The sequence below is a fragment of the Elephas maximus genome, chromosome 9 (genome assembly GCF_024166365.1).
Source record: "Elephas maximus indicus isolate mEleMax1 chromosome 9, mEleMax1 primary haplotype, whole genome shotgun sequence".
Classification (NCBI taxonomy): Eukaryota; Metazoa; Chordata; class Mammalia; order Proboscidea; family Elephantidae; genus Elephas; species Elephas maximus.
Window position 1 is genome coordinate 98,528,431 of NC_064827.1, and position 18,797 is coordinate 98,547,227.

At 44.0% G+C, this 18,797-nt stretch overlaps 1 protein-coding gene across 10 annotated transcripts in view; it reads right to left on the reverse strand.

The window, feature by feature from the left end:
* The window catches only part of TLE1 (TLE family member 1, transcriptional corepressor), a 102,704-nt gene that overhangs the window by 12,110 nt on the left and 71,797 nt on the right, over nucleotides 1–18,797 (reverse strand). For 3 of the 10 annotated variants that reach the window (XM_049897270.1, XM_049897267.1, XM_049897269.1), the window contains exons 12-15: nucleotides 17,256–17,400; nucleotides 16,552–16,653; nucleotides 16,030–16,220; nucleotides 14,112–14,188 (exon numbers count right to left, since the gene is read on the reverse strand). In XM_049897270.1, the coding sequence (XP_049753227.1) occupies nucleotides 14,112–14,188; nucleotides 16,030–16,220; nucleotides 16,552–16,653; nucleotides 17,256–17,400 (515 nt within the window). The remainder of the gene's footprint in view (nucleotides 1–14,111; nucleotides 14,189–16,029; nucleotides 16,221–16,551; nucleotides 16,654–17,255; nucleotides 17,401–18,797) is intronic. The other 7 variants (XM_049897277.1, XM_049897273.1, XM_049897276.1 and 4 more) reach the window with 3 other exon arrangements.

An 18,797-nucleotide genomic window follows, 5' to 3' on the forward strand; every position in this document is an offset into this window, starting at 1 on the left:
TGTCTCCCAGGAACCAGCTTTGTGCTGACCCTTATAAAGGAAATTGTGTTTACTTCCTTAGCTTGAAAATAAAATATATGCTATGATTTTTCCCTTCATAAAAGCAAAATATCAAATATGTGAAGGTTTTTAAAATAAATTCCCCTCATCCCAACCAGAAGAAATAATATTAGATGTGTTACTATCTCCTGGAAAACTGGTTCCAACAACTAATATTAAATGGCTATATGGCCCAATTCTTTAATGTTCTCTTAATCTGAATAACTGGGCACATACAATGGGAAACACAGAGAAGGTCCTGGGAAAAAGATACGCATATAAAACAAGTACAGCTCAAGGCTCTCACCAACAACTAAACCTATTATTTTTTTATACAACAGGATCCTTTGGCGTCCTTAGTAAAGGGTCAAGTCCACGTGGCATTTCAATACATGCACATGTACATTATTAGTTGAAAAGGGGCCTATACTACTTATTATAAAATGTCTGGAGTTGGATTCACTTTATCAGCCTTGAGGAAGAGACCACAAGAACTGTAGACATTTAAGACTATTCAAGTCCAAGGAGAAATCTTCTACAAGTAACAAGTTAATAGGGGACATGTGCTTCAGTGGTAGAATCTTCGCATTCCATGTTGAAAGACCTGGTTTAACTCCTGGCCAGTGCACGCAAACTGCAGTCACCATCTGTCAGTGGACAGTTTCATGTTGCTATGATGCTGAACAGGCTTCAGCAGAGCTTCCAGACTAAGAAAGACCAGGAAGGAAGACCTACCTACCTACTTCCAGAATATCAGCCAGTGAAAGCCCTATGGAGCACAATAGTCCAATCGCATAGTACATGGGGTCACCATGATTCAGGGCCAACTCGATGGCACCTAAAAACACGCAAGTTATGTGACCCAGATATCAGGAATCATGATCTGGACCCTAAAACAACAAAGGACTATCCAGGTGAAGCTGGAGAAATGTCGAGTTTTCAAAAATAAAAATAGACTCAAATGTAGTTTGTAAGAAGAGTGGTTAAGGTGGTGAGAGAACTTCTCTGTGGGAAGTGGGAGATAGGGCACATAGGAAATTTAGTTTCTCTTTCTTTGCCATAAATCAACGTGTACACTTCCAGATAGTCCAAGTTTCCATCAAGTGCTCTTTTAATGACTTCAGACTTTCAGGGGAAGGAAATTTTATTTTGCTTCAATTGGCACCCTGCTTATTATAGGGTTAAGTGTTCCAGATTAAAACAGACCCAGGGAGCACAGAGAGATCTGCGTCAGTGTCTCAGGAACAATCCCTTCTCTTCCAGGTGTCCTAGTCTTTAAACTGCACAGAGGGCCTGTGATCATCACACTGAGGTAATTTAAAATTGAGTCACAGTGCAGCCAACTGCTGCCAGAAGCTGTGAACACTGGTCCATCCCATGGGAAACCCATAGGGATGCTAACACAGCAGACTTCGTGGGGCATGGAGGAGGCTGGTGCTGCCCGCACACAGGAGAACATGAACAAACGGTGCGCCAGCCAGGACAGCGCAAAGGGCTGATGGGTATCAACAAGAGATCGACTGGAAGCAGAAACCAGAGGAACAAGCAAGACAGCTTTGAATTAGGTAGTTATTTACGGACAAGAATGACACGTTCTTCTCTAGAAAAGGCCACACTGACGGCTCATCATAACGATATTAAAGATACCCCAGAAGGAAACTTACGTTCTCAACTGATTGTCAGAGTAGGAAAAGTAAAAGGAACCAAGAAAGGGTTTGCAAACAGAATGTTTATGACTATTTCTCAAGGCTGAATTCACAAAGAGGGCAGACACGAAAAAGCATATATGGCATGATTCTATTTATAGAAGTTCAAAAACAGACAAAATTAATCTATGGCATTATAAGTCAGGGTAGTGGCTACCTTCAGAGACTGGAAGGGGCACAGGAGGGGCTTCTGGGGTGATGGCACTGCTGTGCTCCCTGATCCAGGGGCTGCTACCTGGGTGTGTACATGAATATGATGTCACTGAGCTATCCACATACAATTATGCCCTTTTCTCCATGCATGTTATACCTCAATTTTAAAAGTTTAGATTTGTTTATTCAAGAAAAAGTACAGCACCTAACTGATTAACACATCAGATCATGTTCCCAGCCAAGTCCAGAGCCCAGACTTTGCTGTTAATGCACCTTAGGTTTGGAGTCCTGGCTCACCAGCCTCACTAACTGGCCTTAAGGACCTGCATCCTATAATGTGTTCACTTCCTGATCCATAAGACAGAAATGATAAAATATAAGGGTCACTGGGTGGTTGTAAGGATTAAGAGAGAATAACAAAGCACTTAACACAGAGTACTTGGCAACTGCGGTGCATCTTCAGGTCTTTAGGAAATGACGGTATCGTTATTAAACCACCATGGATTTTTTAAGTGGGAAAGCGAGAAATACTGTGAATTAAGGCCTCTTATCTCAACCACCGGGCAGAATCCTGAGGGTCAGAGGATACAGAGAGGAAGGAAGATGTGAGGTGGGAATCAGGAAAGCACAAGGACAATGGCTTTCTAGTTGCCACTGAGTCGACTCGGACTCCTGGCGACCCCATGTGTGTCAGAGCACAGCTGTGCTCCATAGGGTTTTTACACACAGGCTGCCAGGCCTTTCTTCCAAGGCACCTCTGGGTGGGCTTGAACCTCTAACCTTTTGGTTAGCAGCTGAGCTCATTAACTGCACCACGCAGGAACTCCTAGGACAATGACTAAAAAAACAAAAAAGGAGGGAAATCATAAAAATGCATAAATTATAAAAGGTGAGGGTGGGAGACACGACCCTTGGCAAAGGCTTGAACAAACACTCAAAGAGGAGAGCAGGACATTTGGGTAGGACTGTGGCAAACTGCAGGGCACGAAGCTCCACTTCCTGGACCCCTCGTCTGAGGACCATCCTGTTTTGTGTACCTTATCTGTGCAGCCCCAAGGAACTGAGCCCAGCCCCCATTCAGCTTTCTGAATCAAGCCGCTATCAGTCGGGATGGCATCTAATTCTGAAATCTGGTTGTCGAATTTAAAAGAACAAAGCCCACTAAATATCACAGTTTTAGAATGAAATCAAAACTAGTTAGGGGCAAGGGACTTTTCATTTATTGGGCACAGAGCAGAAGGTACAGGATCTAAAAGAAAAGAGCCTCCGCTGGGACTTCTCATGGCAGCCTGAGCTGGAAACACGACTGCGTTCCAGGGAAGCAGTTTATTCTTTTCGTATTGTTAATAAAACTGTGCTATGTTCTGTGGCCAAAGGAAAACAGGTGTTTACAGAGTTGCTGGTTTGCTGGAAATAGAACTACAGTGGCTGAATCAAGTAAACAGTAATGAAGAACCAAAAGCCCCAGAGATAATGGTGCGGCGAGAACCTGGTGGCAGAGGATCCGGACCTCCTGATGTTAAGCATTAACAGATATCAAAAATCCGGTCATGCCAAAAGCCACCACTCTCCAAGCTTCTTTAGGGCACACCAGGCTCTTCACAATTATGACCAATAACTCTCATTTCATGTACAGCCCTGTATCCTCAACTCCCAGCCATATGGGACAATGGGCCAGCCTCCTAAAATATTGCACGATGTCACATCTGAGTGCTGCAAACACAGCCCCCTCCCCTCTACCTAAAGCCCTCCTGAGAGTCTTTTCACCCTGCCCTTCCTCAACCAACCAAACCCCCTCAGGCTGGATGATTCTTTTCCAGGTTCCCAGCTCTTCACATAAATCGCTGCTATAGGGCTTATCATACTCTGCGCTATGACATGTGGTTACACGTCCATCCTTCCCATTACAGAGCTCTTCAGGGACAGGTGTGATGACATCACCTGCCAGCACACTCCCTGGTACACAGCTAGCACTCAATAAATTAATCGAAATGCAAAAAGTGTTTACTGCTACCTAATCACTTGTAAGAGGGCACTGGTGGTTCAGTGGTAGAATTCTCGCTTTCCATTCGGGGGACCTGGGTTCAATTCCCGGGCAACGTACCTCATGTGCAGCCACCACTCATCTAGCAGTGGAAGCTTGTGTGTTGTTATGATGCTGAATGGGTTTTGGTGGAGCTTCCAGGCTAAGATGGTCTAGAAAGAAAAGCCTGGTGATCTATTTCCAAAAATCAGCCAATGAAAACACTACAGATCACAATGGTCCAAGCTGCAAACAATCATGGGACCGGGAGGGACTTGAGGTTGCCATGAGTTGGAGGCTGACTTAACGGCAGCTAACAACAACAATTGCTCATAAAGACATAAAGGTCGCTGTCTTAGTCATCTCCAGTACCCAGTGCCGTCGATCTAATGCTGCTATAATAGAAATATCACCAGTGGATGGCTTTAACAAACAGAAATTTATTCTCTCACAGTCTAGGAAGCTAGAACTCCAAATTCAGGGTGCCAAAACTCCAGGTAAGGCTTTCTCTCTGCCAGTTATGGGGAAGGTCCTTGTCATTAATCTTCTCCCGGTCTAGGAGCTTCTCAGGTGCAGGGACCCCCAGTCCAAAGGATGCGGTCTGCTCCTGGCATTGCTTTCTTGGTGGTATGAGGTCCCCATGTCTCTCAGGATCCTTTCTTTTATATCTTGAAAGGGATTAACTTAAAACACAACCTAATCTTGTAGATTGAGCCCTGCTGCATTAACATAACTGCCTCTAATCCTCACTCACTAACATCATAGAGGTAGGATTTACAACACACAGGAAAATCACACCAGATGACAAAATGGTAGACAATCATACAATACTAGGAATCACAGCCTAGTCAATTTAACACATTTTTTGGGGGGATACGATTCAATCCACAACAGCCACTCAGACAAGGAAAATAAGGCAAAACAAGAAAATCACCTGGATTATGCCAGCCAACTTTTCCCATGGTAGTTCTAGCACCCACACCCAATGTCACCAAGAGATGGTATGAACTTTCCTGAAGCAGAAGGCAGTTTCTAAAGAGCCTTTTGATTTAGACCAAAAACAAGAGGCAAGGAAAGCGACTATAGTAATTGAATAAAACCCATGGCCCTCCTCCAAGTGAGCAGAACCCATACTTCCAAAGCAAAATCTGGTGGAAGCAATCACAGGTAACTGGTCACAAGGCTTGATCCTATGTCTGGGTATTGAAAACACATGACCGAAACAGTAAAGGCCAAGAAGTGCGAAGAGCCAGGTTGCGGTTTCAGTTCAGTCACTAACAAGTGGGAGACCGTATTTAATCTATCATTTCCCTATTTTTGAGTGTGCCCTGACAAAACTTACCCTGTGAACATAACTTCTGTGGTGTAAAGTTAGCGGGAATGCACAATATACAGCCAACCTTTCATTCCCATGTCAAAGGAGGTGCCTGGGTGATGAGAAGGACATTGGATTTGGGAGTTCTGGTTCTACCTTGTACTATTTAGAGAAGAGGGACAGAGGCACAGGAGAGCATCAGTAACTTGCCCCCAACCACACAGCTAGTGGTACAAGATCCAAGTTCAATTACAAGATTCAGGCCAAGTGCACATCTACCTTAGCATCCACATCAGCACTACCTCTGGCATCACCCCCTGGAGACGGATAATATGGGAATGTCCTGAAGGAGACACCTACTCACCCATAAAGGACATGAGGCACATCAACATGAGCAGCGTGATTCATGCTGGAACCCAGAGGCAAGATACCTGGGCAGCAAGAGGCTTTGGGGGCATGTGGCTCACTCTAAGATAAGAATAATGTAACTAATGAGTTTGGAGGGTAGCCTTACCCTGAAAAAGGAGTGAAGGTGGGAGCTGGGGGAATGGTGGTATAGGGTTGTAAGAAACTCAGGTCCTTATTATTTTAAGATTTCAGTTAAAGAAAATAGATCCTTAGTGGTATAACTTATCTGCTTTAAGGTAAAATCTTCCTCTCTGTCAATATAATAGGCTTTATTTTAACATTTAAGGTTTGCACATCTAATCCACAACATCCATAAAATTCTTTACTTCTCATGGGATTTTTCTAGTTTGGCATCTCAGCATCCCCTAAACTGGTAAAAAATATGTAGACCAGGGTACAATTCTTATCTTATTAGGAAGACTTCAATGGATGGCTTCATTACAAATTAAATTACAGGCTGAGAGCTAGGGACCATGGTCTCGGGGGACATTTAGGTCAACTGGCACAACACAGTTCATAAAGAAAATGTTCTACACCTGAGTGTGATGAATAGCGTCTGGGGTCTTAAAAGCTTGCAAGCAGCCATCTAAGATACGCCTACTGGTCCCATACCATCCAGAGCAAAGGAGGATGAAGAAAACCGAAGACACAAGGAAAGTATTAATCCAAAGGACTAATGGACCACATGAACCACAGCCTCCACCAGCCTGAGCCCAGAAGAACTAGATGGTGCCCAGCTACCACCACCTACAGCTCTAACAGTGATCATAATAGAGGGTCCTGGACAGAATGGGAGAAAAATATAAAACAAAATTCAAACTCACAAAACAAGATTAGACTTACTGGTCTGACAGAGACTGGAGGAACCTCCAAAACTATGTCCCCCAGACACCCTGCTAGCTGAGAACTGAAGTCACTCCCCAAATCTACCTCTCAGTCAGAGATTAGACAGGCGTATAAGACAAACGGTAACACGTGCGAAGAATGTGCTTCTTAGTCCAATCAAGTATAGGAGACCAAGTGGTCAACACCTGCCCAAAAACAAAGACGAGAAGGCAGAAAAGGACAGGAAACCTGGTCGAATGGACACGGGGACCCTGAGGTGGAAACGGGGAGAGTGCTGTCACATTGTAGGCGTTGCAACCAATGTCACAAAACAATTTGTAAATTTTTGAATGAGAAACTAATTTGCACCATAAACTTTCACCTAAAGCACAATAAAATTAAAAAAATTAAATTACAATTAGAAAGGTCCAAGCATTAAAAAAGGGAGACTTGTTGTTTCCTTATTTAAGTGAACACAATTCTACTCTTATTTTTTTCTCTAAAAGCAAATACAAACTTCTTAAAATAGAGACAAAAAAGAAAATTACCAGATAAAGAAGACAGTACTAAACAGCAAAGATATTGAAGAGATGGCCTATTTGACAAACTAGAAGGCTGTCTGGCCAAAGTCAGCATCTGAGACTGAGTTCTATGTAAGCCCTACTTCCTTCACCAATTAAGCAATTTCAAAGTTCTAAAAGTGCTGGGGCTAAAAACAAGACTTCTATGCAGGACAAAGGTACAAACTGAGAGATTCCTGGATGAAATGTAAAAAGAGGTTCAAGAATACTACTATTTGAAAACTCAAGTCAAAACTTCTAGTAAAGAAGCCAACTGCTAGAGACAAACAAGAAAACGCCCAAATTACATTTATATCCTATCAGCTGAAAGTCATTATTGAAGGGGTGAGGAGGAACAGAGACAAAGCAGGAGGAAGGACAACTGTCCAGGGCAAAACGTAATTCACATCAAAAAAGAAAAAAAAAAAAGAAAAAGGACCTCACATCAGTACGGCCTCAAAAAACTAGCAAAAAGTCCCAGCTCACCAGAGATTAAAAAAAAGAAACCAAACCCAACCCAACCTATTGCTGTTGAGTCGATTCCAACTCATAGCTAACCGAGAGGACAGAGCAGAACTGCCCCACAGGGTCTCCAAAGAGCGGCTGATGGATTTAACTACTGACCTTTTGGTTAGCAGTGGTATCACTTAGCCACTGCTCCACCAGGGCTCCAAAAACTCCACATGACTATCACAAGGCACAACACAGACATGCTGCTTTAAATATTTAATAGGCAACAAACACCCAAATATTATAAACAAGTAAAAAGAAAGCTGAATTAATTTTCAAATCCACTAAATAAACCAGCTGTGGAATACAGAGCCAGTCAACAGAGAAACCGGAAACAAGGTCAGGAGCGAGAGAGGGTGGTAGGAGCCCCTTTGCCACAGAAACGCCTTCTTGGCTAGAAGCCTGGGAAGAGTCTCTTTTCACCGCTGCAAAACAAGTTTTCGTAAGAGGCAATTTTACCCCAAATGTAGTTTTCTTTTCTCTTTAGGCTCCCAATCCAAAAAGGTACTTTAAGATTTATTTAAACACTAAACAAGTGGGTGGACGATTTCTGAATTACATGTCTGGCATTAAAACACAGGGTGAGGAACCTGGAACTAACCTGGAATCTTAAGCCAAACTATTATCAGTAGGAGTTATTACTGACCTCCAGGTGCTACCATATGAGGCAGGTGGAGCACAGCCCCAGGTATTTATAGGAAGAAAAGTAGTGCTATAGGGCCAGAAAAAAGTCTTAGGGGGCGGGGGATGTGAAACACAATAACAAGTTATCAGTCTATCTAAACTTCAGAATCCCACTTTCCAATAATCATTGCCCCAGAGCTCGGGGCAGTAAATTTCGTAAAACTAAAAACGAGTTCAAGTTAAGCTGACCACACAATTCCAAGGAAATCCACCCTTGAGGATTTGAAAACAAAGTCTGGTTACCTCTTACAAATTCACACTACTTTATTCTAAAATGCAAAGTTCACTTCTTCTTTCCAAAAGGATTCATCAGAGTCTGACTGTCTAAGACGGGGACAGTCAGTGGTGTGGTTCAGTGGTAACATTCTCACCTTCCATGTCAGAGACCTTGGTTCAATTCCCAACCAGTGTACCTCATGCACGGCCACCACCCATCTGTCAGTAGAGGACTGTAAGTTGGTATGATGCTGAATCGAGCCCTGGTGGTGCAGTGGTTAAGAGCTTGGTTGCTAACCAAAACGTCCGCAGTTAGAATCCACCAGTTGCTCCTTGGAAACCCTACAGGGCAGTTCTACTCTGTCCTACAAGGTCGCTATGAGTCAGAATCAACTTGATGGCAACGGGTTTGGATTTTTTTGGTATGATGCTGTTCAAGGTTTTAGCAGAGTTTCCAGACTAACATGGACTAGGAAGAAAGGCCTGGAGATTTACTCCTGAAAAATCTGCCAATGAAAACCCTGTGGATCACAACAGTCCATTCTGCAATTGATCAGGGGAATGGTGCAGGACTGGCCAGTATTTCATTCCACTGTGCATGGCATCACCATGAGTGGGTGGCCAACTGGACAGGAGCTAATAACAACAAAAACAGTCTGAGAGGCCCTGATAAGCCGGGACTGCCTCCCACCTATTTGATGCCCCTGACATTTATTTATCTGTACTCAAAGGGACAAGGGGACTTCAAGGAGCTGAATTCAATTCCAGTGGAGAGGAAGCACAAAGAAATACAGCATGTACACATGATTACAATCCAAGGCCAAAGTGCGAGGCATGCCATAAGATGTTACAGTACACTACCGGGGTGTGGGGTTCTGGAGAGAGGGCATACATGATAGATGCAATCAGCAAAGGCTTCATGAAGAAGCCAGAAGCAATTGAGATGTCTCTGAAGGACAGAATTATTTCAAGGAAAAACCAACCAAAACCAAACCCAGTGCCGTCGAGTCAATTCCAACTCACAGCGACCCTACAGGACAGAGTAGAACTGCCCCACAGAGTTTTCAAGGAACACCTGGTGGATTCGAACTGCCGACCCTCTGGTTAGAAGCCGCAGCACTTAACCACTGCGCTATCAGGGTCTCCAGGAAGAGGTGAAGATTACTGATAAGAGAAGTTGCTCCAGGTAGAAGAGCAAGTGCCCCCATGGAACAGGGCTTCTTCCCATTTGGCCCCAACACGTAATGTAAAGAACACAGGACATGAGCCTAGAAAAGCAGGCTGGGGTGATGTTACTGGACAGCCTCGAATGCCACATTCAGAGTTCATATTCAACTTTTGAAGATACCAGAGAAAGAAAAGGACCTGAACAGATGTGCTTTCTAATAAGAATAAGCTGACAGTCATTTGAGTGAGGTTAGGGGTGGAGAAAAATGGGAAAACTTATCTAAGGTCCTTGTTTGCACAGTAGGTATGAAAGAGGAGGATTTTAACAAAGAATAAGACTGGATAAAAGGAGAATGAAACACGGAAGAAACAAAGGCTGAAAGTTAGGGCCCAGATGACTGAAAAAATGATGCCTCTGAAATAGATAGGGAAGTTAGGAGAAACGAGTGGAGGAGGGAGGGAAAGTGACCAGGTTGGTTGGAAAACCCTACTGAGACTTTAGTCCCTTTAATTCCAGAAACTAGAGCCTAGAATGGCGGCAGTGCGAGTCATCTTGTTCTATTTCACTTTGATAGAAACAATGTAGGCCACAGGGCCTTTGCACATGCTGGTCCTGCCACCTAGAGGTTACTCCCTACTCCTAGCAGGTTAATGCAACTCAAAAAATACTTTTGCCTCAACCCTCTCAGACAGGATCAGCCCCTATCAAATGCTCTCACAGATTGTTTTACTCTCTGTCATAGCTTTTATCTGTATTCTCATTTTGCATGTTGTGGTGATTATTTGATTAACGTTCTCCCCACTATTAGACCATGAATTCCCCATGGTGTCTCCTAAGCCTACCCGGTAGATTTTGATGATTATTTGTGGATAAGAGGACAGGTGGGCAGTGGCTGTGTCTAGAGTTTGGCAAGCAGATGGTGTGAGAACCTGAAATCACAACCCACAAGATATAGCTGAAGCAATGGACTTATTTAGCCAGAAGAGAAGCCTCAGGTGGCAAAATGGTGGTTTGCAAATATCTGAAGAGCCGTCTGGTGGATGATGAATTAGCAGTACACTGGGTGGTCTCAGGGGGTCAGAAAGAGCCAGGATTGATGACTAAAAGTGACAGGGAGACAGATTTCAGCTCAAGGGTTGGAACACACAGCCATGGAAAATGGATTACTCCGGGAGGCGCACAGGTCCTTGGTGAGGAATCGTGGGAGACAGAAACACCAAGGACCATTTACACTAAAGGGACCTGAAGGTCTCTCTAAACCCAAATGAATTCTTCTGGCTTGTTCTTAGTTATCTAGTGCTGCTATAAGAGAAATATCACAAGTGGATGTCTTTAACAAACAGAACTTTATTTTCTCGCAGTGTAGTAGGCTAGAAGTTCAAGTTCAGGCCATCACCTCAGGGGAAGGCTTTCTCTCTCTGTCAGCTCTGGAGGACGGTCCTTTTCATCAACATTCCCCTGGACTAGGAGCTTCTCTGTGCAGGAACCCCGGGTCCAAAGGTTGTGCTCTGCTCTCGGTACTTCTTTCTTGGTGGTATGAGGTCCCCCCATCTCTGCTTATTTCCTCTCCCTTTTATCTCGAGAAAGAAAAGGTGGTGCAGGCCACACCTCAGGGAAACTCTATGTTGGAACAGAGATGTGGCCTTAGTAAGGGTGTTACAATCCCACCCTAATCCTCTTTAACATAATATTACAATCACAGAATGGAGGACAACCATACAATACTGGGAATCATGGCCTAGCCAAATGGATACACACGTTTTTGGGGGGACAAAATTCAATCCATGACAACACTTTACTGGTCTTGCTTCTCTAGAGAACCCAGCCTAAGACACGGTTCTAAGACAATGTTACTTTACTAACACGTAAGCACAGGACATCCTCTTGAACTGATGAATTAATATATGGGCAATAGGACCATAGTAGCTCAGATCCTGGGGACAAAAGTGAAGCTCATTTTTCCCTCTGATATTAATTCTGTGCTCCTCATATCTTACGACTGACCTCAAACTTGAAAAAGAATGCTGGGGGAACAATTCAACTGTTTTAGAAAGAGGAGTGGCCATTCAGATACAGAGGCCAATGGCCATTTCAAAGAAAGAAAATCACCCCCAAACATGGGTGTCTCACAATTTTGCCACTGTGCCCACTGTCCTTTTCTCAGGGCATGTTGTATCCTGGCATACAGGGCTTAAAGCACAAAGCTATCCAAGATGCTTACATGCCAACGACATGAATATTTTGGCTGTAATGAGCATTGCAGCACTAAGCTTTTGTGTCTAATGCAGGTATCCACTAGATCACTTTACACACACACACACACTCTCTCTCTCTCTCTCTAATGTAAGGAACAGGGACCCAGTTAACCATGCCCTACAGCCTTCCATACTAGCTCTGTAGTCATAGCTCTGGCCCCAACCCCAACCCCATCTCTCTCGCATTATCACACTCAAGGTGGAGTCTTGGCAGCTGGACATACCCCCAGACTGCTGACTCTTGAAGCTGGCTTTCCCTAATGGTCAGCTGAACTTGACCTTATTTGCCTATTATTCCTTTTGCATATTCATCAATCACTATTATAATTGCTTCTTATACCAACATTACTCATTGGCTCTTTATCTGCTCACTGATTGGTAGGTCACACAACAGCCACAGCGCCAACACTCAGAGACGAAATACTCCCAAGTGCCTTGGGGATGTCCTGAGCTGGAAGAAAGGAAGTATTCCCAAAAAAACCCCCAATGTAGTTTATGGGTATTCAACCGGAAGAGATCTAAGAAAAGTAAACACTGCCCCATTCTCTAATCCTTCTCTTTATCAGGCCTATAGGTCACCTCAATTTTTTTTTTTAAATCTCTACTAATTCCTAGTATAGACAAAAGCCTCATTTCAGCATGAATCAAATTACCATGAAATAGATAACATAATGCCTAGAAAGTTGAGCAATGGGAATCTGCTTCCCCAAAAGCAGGTGATGGGGTAAGGAATTCAACTTTTTTCTCATGCTGATAGATTATTTGAAACAAGGCTCCAATCAAAACCACCCAAGTATGACTAGGTATTTGAATGGACCGTGCAAAATAATATTCAATAGTGCAATATGCAACTGAAGCACAGAAAAAAAGCTAAAAGCAGTAACACGAAGGTGTAAAAAGTATAGCTGAAGGCAACAAGCATCCCTAACTAGAAAATTAACAAAACTTGAAAAGCCTTTCTGCCATCTTCTACCCAAAGGACAGGCAGTGTTATTTGCTGAGAAGTAAGATAGTCATATTTTGATTTTGCTCTGTTAAAAAATTGAGAATTCACAGAAATCACATTTCTAATAACTTACACATGTGGAAAGCACATGATTTTTTTTTTTTAAGGGACCTAGAAAAAATAATCAGCTAGGTTTTTCAAATTTCAAATATTATTTGCCCGTTCACAATCTTTCTTGCTTCCCCAAGCTACTTTTGCTTGTTTTTATTATTATTGTCATTCATATAATATAAATCTTCTAATTCTTCTAATAATTAAAATAGGTGTACTTTATTACATATAGTAACTTATACCTCAATAAAATACTAAAAATACAATCCGAGTAGTTGTTGTTAGGTGCTATGGCACCACCGAATCATGGGGACCCCATGTACAACAGAACGCAACACCATCTGCTCCTGCACCGTCTTCGTGATCACTGGGATGCTTGAGTTCATCTTGTGGCCACTGTGTATTCTGAAAGCCTTTCAACCCAGGGGGATCGTCTTCCAACACTGTATCATAGGACAATAGTATGTTGGTATCCACAGGGTTTTCTCTGGCTAATTTTCAGAAGAAGATCACCAGGCCTTTCTTCCTAGTCCATCTTAGGCTGGGAGAGCCAATGAAACTTGTTTAGGATCATCGCAGCATGCAAGCCCCCACTGATAGAAGGATGGGTCACGGTTGTGGATGAGGTGCATCGGCCAGGAATCAAACCAGGTCTTCTTCATTGAAAGGGAGGATTCTACCACTGAACAACCACTGCCACCTACAACCTACCCTTCAAACAACACTCATTTCCACCAAAGTAAGGAAAAAGTGGCACTGAATTGGATCAAAAGACAGCCCATTTCAAAGTTTTGAGATTTCAAGGGTGCACAGCTGCATAGAGCCCACAATACAGTACTGCTGAAAATTTCCAGCAGCTACCCTCTCACCAAACGGCAAAGCAAAGCAGCAGCTTTCTGAGTGGGCAAAGCAAGGAGGGTCAGCCCCCTCCAGTTCTCTCCTCCTTCCTTGTCCCATCGCCAACAGCTTCTCTCCAGAAATAACTAAGCACATGAAATCACCAATAGAGAGAAGACAGAGGCATGACACCTACAAGCTGCCTATTTATAGAAAGTGTTAACACTTCCCCGGAAGACACTAAAAATCTCCTTGGAAACGCCCAAGCCTATGCTCCCTTTGGAATTCTAGTCTGCTAATACCAATGACTGAGTAACTGCCTTTAAAACAAAACCAAGGAGTTAGAGGTACTTACGGTTTCCCCCCAGGAATTCCTGCCAGGTTTGGGGGAATGGTAGGTACTCTCATGTGAGGGGGAGGATCGAACCCAACCTGGAAGCAAAATAAAGCATCGCGGACTCAGTTTAGGCCCAGGTAGGCATTTCATTAACATCTAGAAAAACTTTTCATTCGAAATTCCTTTTTATTAGAAATTCATTTCTGTTCCCCCAAAGCAATACAAATGAGAACAGTAATATTACCCAGCATTTCTCAAAAGAAAATTACAACGCAAGAAGCAATATACCCACTTCTAAATACCACAGCACACATTTCCTTTCTGGGAGGTGGGGTGGGCGTGCGAGCCATTTGTGCACTGAGAGCCAGATGCCCATGGTAAATACTTCCCGTAGACTTAGGATATTTTGCCTCGACCAAGCAATTACAGAGAGCAACAGGTGAAGTCAGAATTTCTCAACCGCAGCACTATTGACATTTTGGGCTGGATAATTCTTTGTGGTGAGGGGCTGTCCTATGCTAGGGCGTTTAGCAGCATCCCTGGTCTCTTTAAGTGCTAGTGATAACATCGCCTCCCCTGATAGGACAACCAACAATGTCTCCAAACCCACTGCTGTCTAGTCGATTCCAAATCATAGCAACACTGCCAAATGTCCCCTGAGGTGCAAATCCCAACCCCTCCCCCCGCCCCCCACCGCCATTGAAAACCACTAGTCTAAGTTAATGCTTCAGTATTCATATATGGATAGCCTATTTCGCCAAAATCTGGAGTCCCTGGGTGTTGCAAACAATTATACACTCGGCTACCAATCAAAGGTTGGAGGTTTGAGTCCACTCAGAGGCACCTCAGAAAAAAGGATTGGCAATTTGCTTCCAAAAAAAATCAGCACTGAAAACCCTATGGAGCACAGTTCTACTCTGACACACACAGGGTCGCCATGAGTCTGAATTGACTTGAGGGTAACTTTTTTTTTCCCCTCCAGTAATGTTAGAATCTAGTCCCTCCGCTGCCTGCCTTACTCTGGGCTATCTCGTCCACCACTGCACAGCGTTCCATACTAGTGCAAAATAAGAATAAAATAAACTTTATTGTCACCCCAGACTATTGGAGCTATTGCTCCCTGAAGAAGGGGGAGGAGAGAAACGTGCATGGCCTATTTCAAACAGCAAATAAAAATGACTTGGGGTCTATATTTGCTATGGGTTGTAATCTACTCTCTTTTCTTACGCAGTCAATGGTTACATATTCAATTTTATACTTTAGATGTGGTCCTGAATCTTCTTGGACAAAAATTAGACCATTTATACACTGGTCAAAATGCAGAGCAGGAGAACCTTGCCCCGGTTTCACAGTCCTTCGTATTTCTACCTGGTTTACTGAAATCACTTCTCACACAGAAGCCAGGCTACTGGACTCAGAGAATAATACACATACAGGCATGGAAAAAGAAAGCCCCGGCTTGTCAAATATTTTCTTCTAAGATTTAAAGAAAGGAAGAAAAGCTCAAGAAAACAAATGAAAAGGCTTCTGTGAGCTACTCAAGTCATTTCATCACTTTCAAAAAAAAAAAAAAAAATCTACTTTGGTGCGAGAAAACCAGATGTACCCCCAACCACTGAAGTAGCTTCTAAACGCTGCCTTTTTTCATCCACAAAAACAGTAACACAAAAAGCATTTGGCCCTAACTTAATGAACCAGCATGCTGATGAAGGCTGACAAGAGGAAGGCAATGGCAGGCGTTGGAACACTGGGCGTCTTTGTGAGGCGTGTGGTGTTTGCTGCTCCTGCCCACGGAGCGTGGAGCGGAGGCCTCCACGGCAGCCGTCACTCTCTGACTCTGCCTGAAGCTGGGTGCCTGACAATGCTAAATGAAGCATGCAGCTTTTCTAACTGAACCAAAACCCAACCAACAGAGACGGAGCAGCCAGCGGCCTACCATCGGGGAGCGCCCATAGGCTACCACGGCAGCGGCAGCTGCAGCAGCACTCATCTGGGGAGACATGTTGTGCAAACTTGCGTAAGCGGCGCCCGGGCTGGTCAGCTCGCCGTTCATGCCAGCATGAGGGACCATTCCAAACGGAGCAGGGTACGGGCCAGGCACTGCCAGGGGCGTCCTCAAACCGGCTGCTGAAAGGAAACACAAAGTAAGACAGGACTCAACGGACACAGTCAAATTCAAACCTGATCAACAAGTAGTTTCTAGTATCATTTTTTGGTGCTGTTCATCGTGGAGAAGAGGAGGAAGGAAAGGCTTTGGGAGAAAAATCACCTCAGGTTTATATGCAGGGGCCATTCTTTCCAGGGGCCGATTCAACTCCCGGAAAAAAAAAAAAACCCCGAGGGACACAATACCCATACATTTTCTCATTGGTAGACACTGGGAAATCAAGGGAATTAAGCGGTATTATTGTACCCAACTTACAGAGGGCAAACCAAGGCACAGACACTAAATGTTTACCTGACTTAATCTCAAAAGAAGATTTTCTTGATAAAATCCAAGATTTCTCCTTTAGTCCGAACTTTCCATTCCCTGGTACCAATTCCAAATGAAAACCCAATCCTGGATTTACGTAAACCAAAGCACGGGTTTTAGGAGGAATATTCTGGTGCCTATTTTCCTTTGAGCCCGGGTTGTTACTTTTTTCCCTTTCCCAGGGAGGAAGATAAAGTTGAAAGTTATGAGTTTATTCATGGGCTGGAGTCTCAGTGAAACACTCCCAATTTCCACTGAAGGACAGACCACTGCTTCCCAAGGGATGTACCCGCAGAAAACCAGCCAACAAAAGTAAGCAAGAAGCACACTCGGGGCAGCCAAACCCGGCATTTCTGTCAATATTAGCTAACTCAGACACACAATGATAGTTTGGTAAAGAGCTTACATTTGGAATAATTACCAGAAACTTTATTGAAGACCCTAGCATTTGGATTATTTGGAAATAAAAGAAAAGCCTAATGTCAACAGCCAAAGACAGAACAGAGCACAGCTGCTAAAACCCAAGGACAAACATCTGTTTCTTATCATGGCTTTTCAGAGATAGGAAGGAGGATGGCATTAAGTGCATTTAATATTCACGGAGAAGTGGCGTCACAAGATTAGCAGAAGACGAATCGAGCCGGGAACAGGAAAAGCAAAACAAAGCAAAGCAAGAGGCAGCGCTCTACCAGCTTGGTTAACGAGGGGGTCCATGGCTGGAGGTTTGCCGAGGCCTGGACGGAGTCCTGGAGTGGCGCTGGTGCCCGGCGTTGGCATGTCGCTGCGTGGAGTCGGTGTGCTGGATTTCAGAACAGGCGTGCTGGCTTTTTCATGCTGGTATCATTAAACAAATTAAATGAGTATTATTTTTAATCCAAGCCATATTACACAATTTATCACAACAGCAGCTGGGACACTGGGCACCTTCTAGCGACTCCCTCGGCCAATTTTCATAAATCTACACAATGTTGACAGCATTAACTTGTGAGCGAGAAATGTTGACCTTTCCTCTTCCTGCCAGAATTAAAACTCTAGCGAGAAGGACAGAAGAGGATCCCACTTCTTCCTCTGTGGGTTTTATTTTAAAAAGTATTTTCCGTCAGGCTTGTGGATGTTGAGTCTAGGCCAAGTTGGAAGAATGACCACCCAGAGAAGGGTTCCCTGTCATGCAGAAACAAATGTCCAGGCTGCCAACGATGTCACAGGGACGACCCCTGTTCTGTCCTGCTTTTTAGGAGCAGCTGGATTGAAGCTAACGGCAAGTGGCTGAGAGGGGCCATCAATTTTTTAAGACACAAACCAGCATCTCAGAAGCAAAAGCCCTAGAACTAGTCTCATTTTGTTTGAGAGAGATACCTAAAAAGAATGACTCTTGGGAGTTTAGGATCACTGCCCAATTAGCCTACAGAGCCCATGTGACATCCACCAGAGTAGACAGTGACTTAGCATCAGAGCTAGGGGCCCCTCGGGAGCTGAGGCAGTAGCAGGGTGGCAAGCTATTACAGGCTGAATTGTGTCCCCCAAAGAGATATGTTGAAGTCCTAAGCCCCAGTACTTGTGAATGTGACCTTGTTTGGGAATACGGTCTTTGCAGGTATTAGTAGTTAATTTAACACACGGTCATACTGGGGTAGGGTGGCCCCTAATCCAATATGACTGGTGTCCTTATAAAAAGAAGAGACACAGAGAAACAAGACACACAGGGAAGACAGCCGCATGAAGAGGCAGAGAGTGAAGTGATGCATCTACAAACCAAGGAATGCCAAGGATTGCCAGGAACCACCAGAAACTACAAAGAAGCATGTAGCCTCCAGAATTGTGAAAGAATAAATTTCTGCTGTTTTAAGCCACCCGGTTTGGGTACTTTGTTATAACAGTGGCTGGTGGATTTGAACCACCGACCTTTTGGTTACCAGCTGAGCCGCTTAACCACTGCACTATCAGGGATCCTGCATAACAGCTCTAGGAAACTAATATACATGGCATCTTCCTTCGCCTCTCAAATGCTCATGTCCTTTAAAACAGTCCAAGAAGTGCTATGGTACCGGGAAGAGCGCCGGCCCTCTCAGACCTTAGACCAGATGGGCTGTATAGCATTGACACATTACTCAAGCTAACACCCAGGGGGACTGAGAGTTAAATGAGATGATGACACGTCCACTTGTTTGCTGGATGAGTCCCTGAGCACATGGATGGGCTTTGATGCACACCCCTCCCTCCAGCAGTTCCAG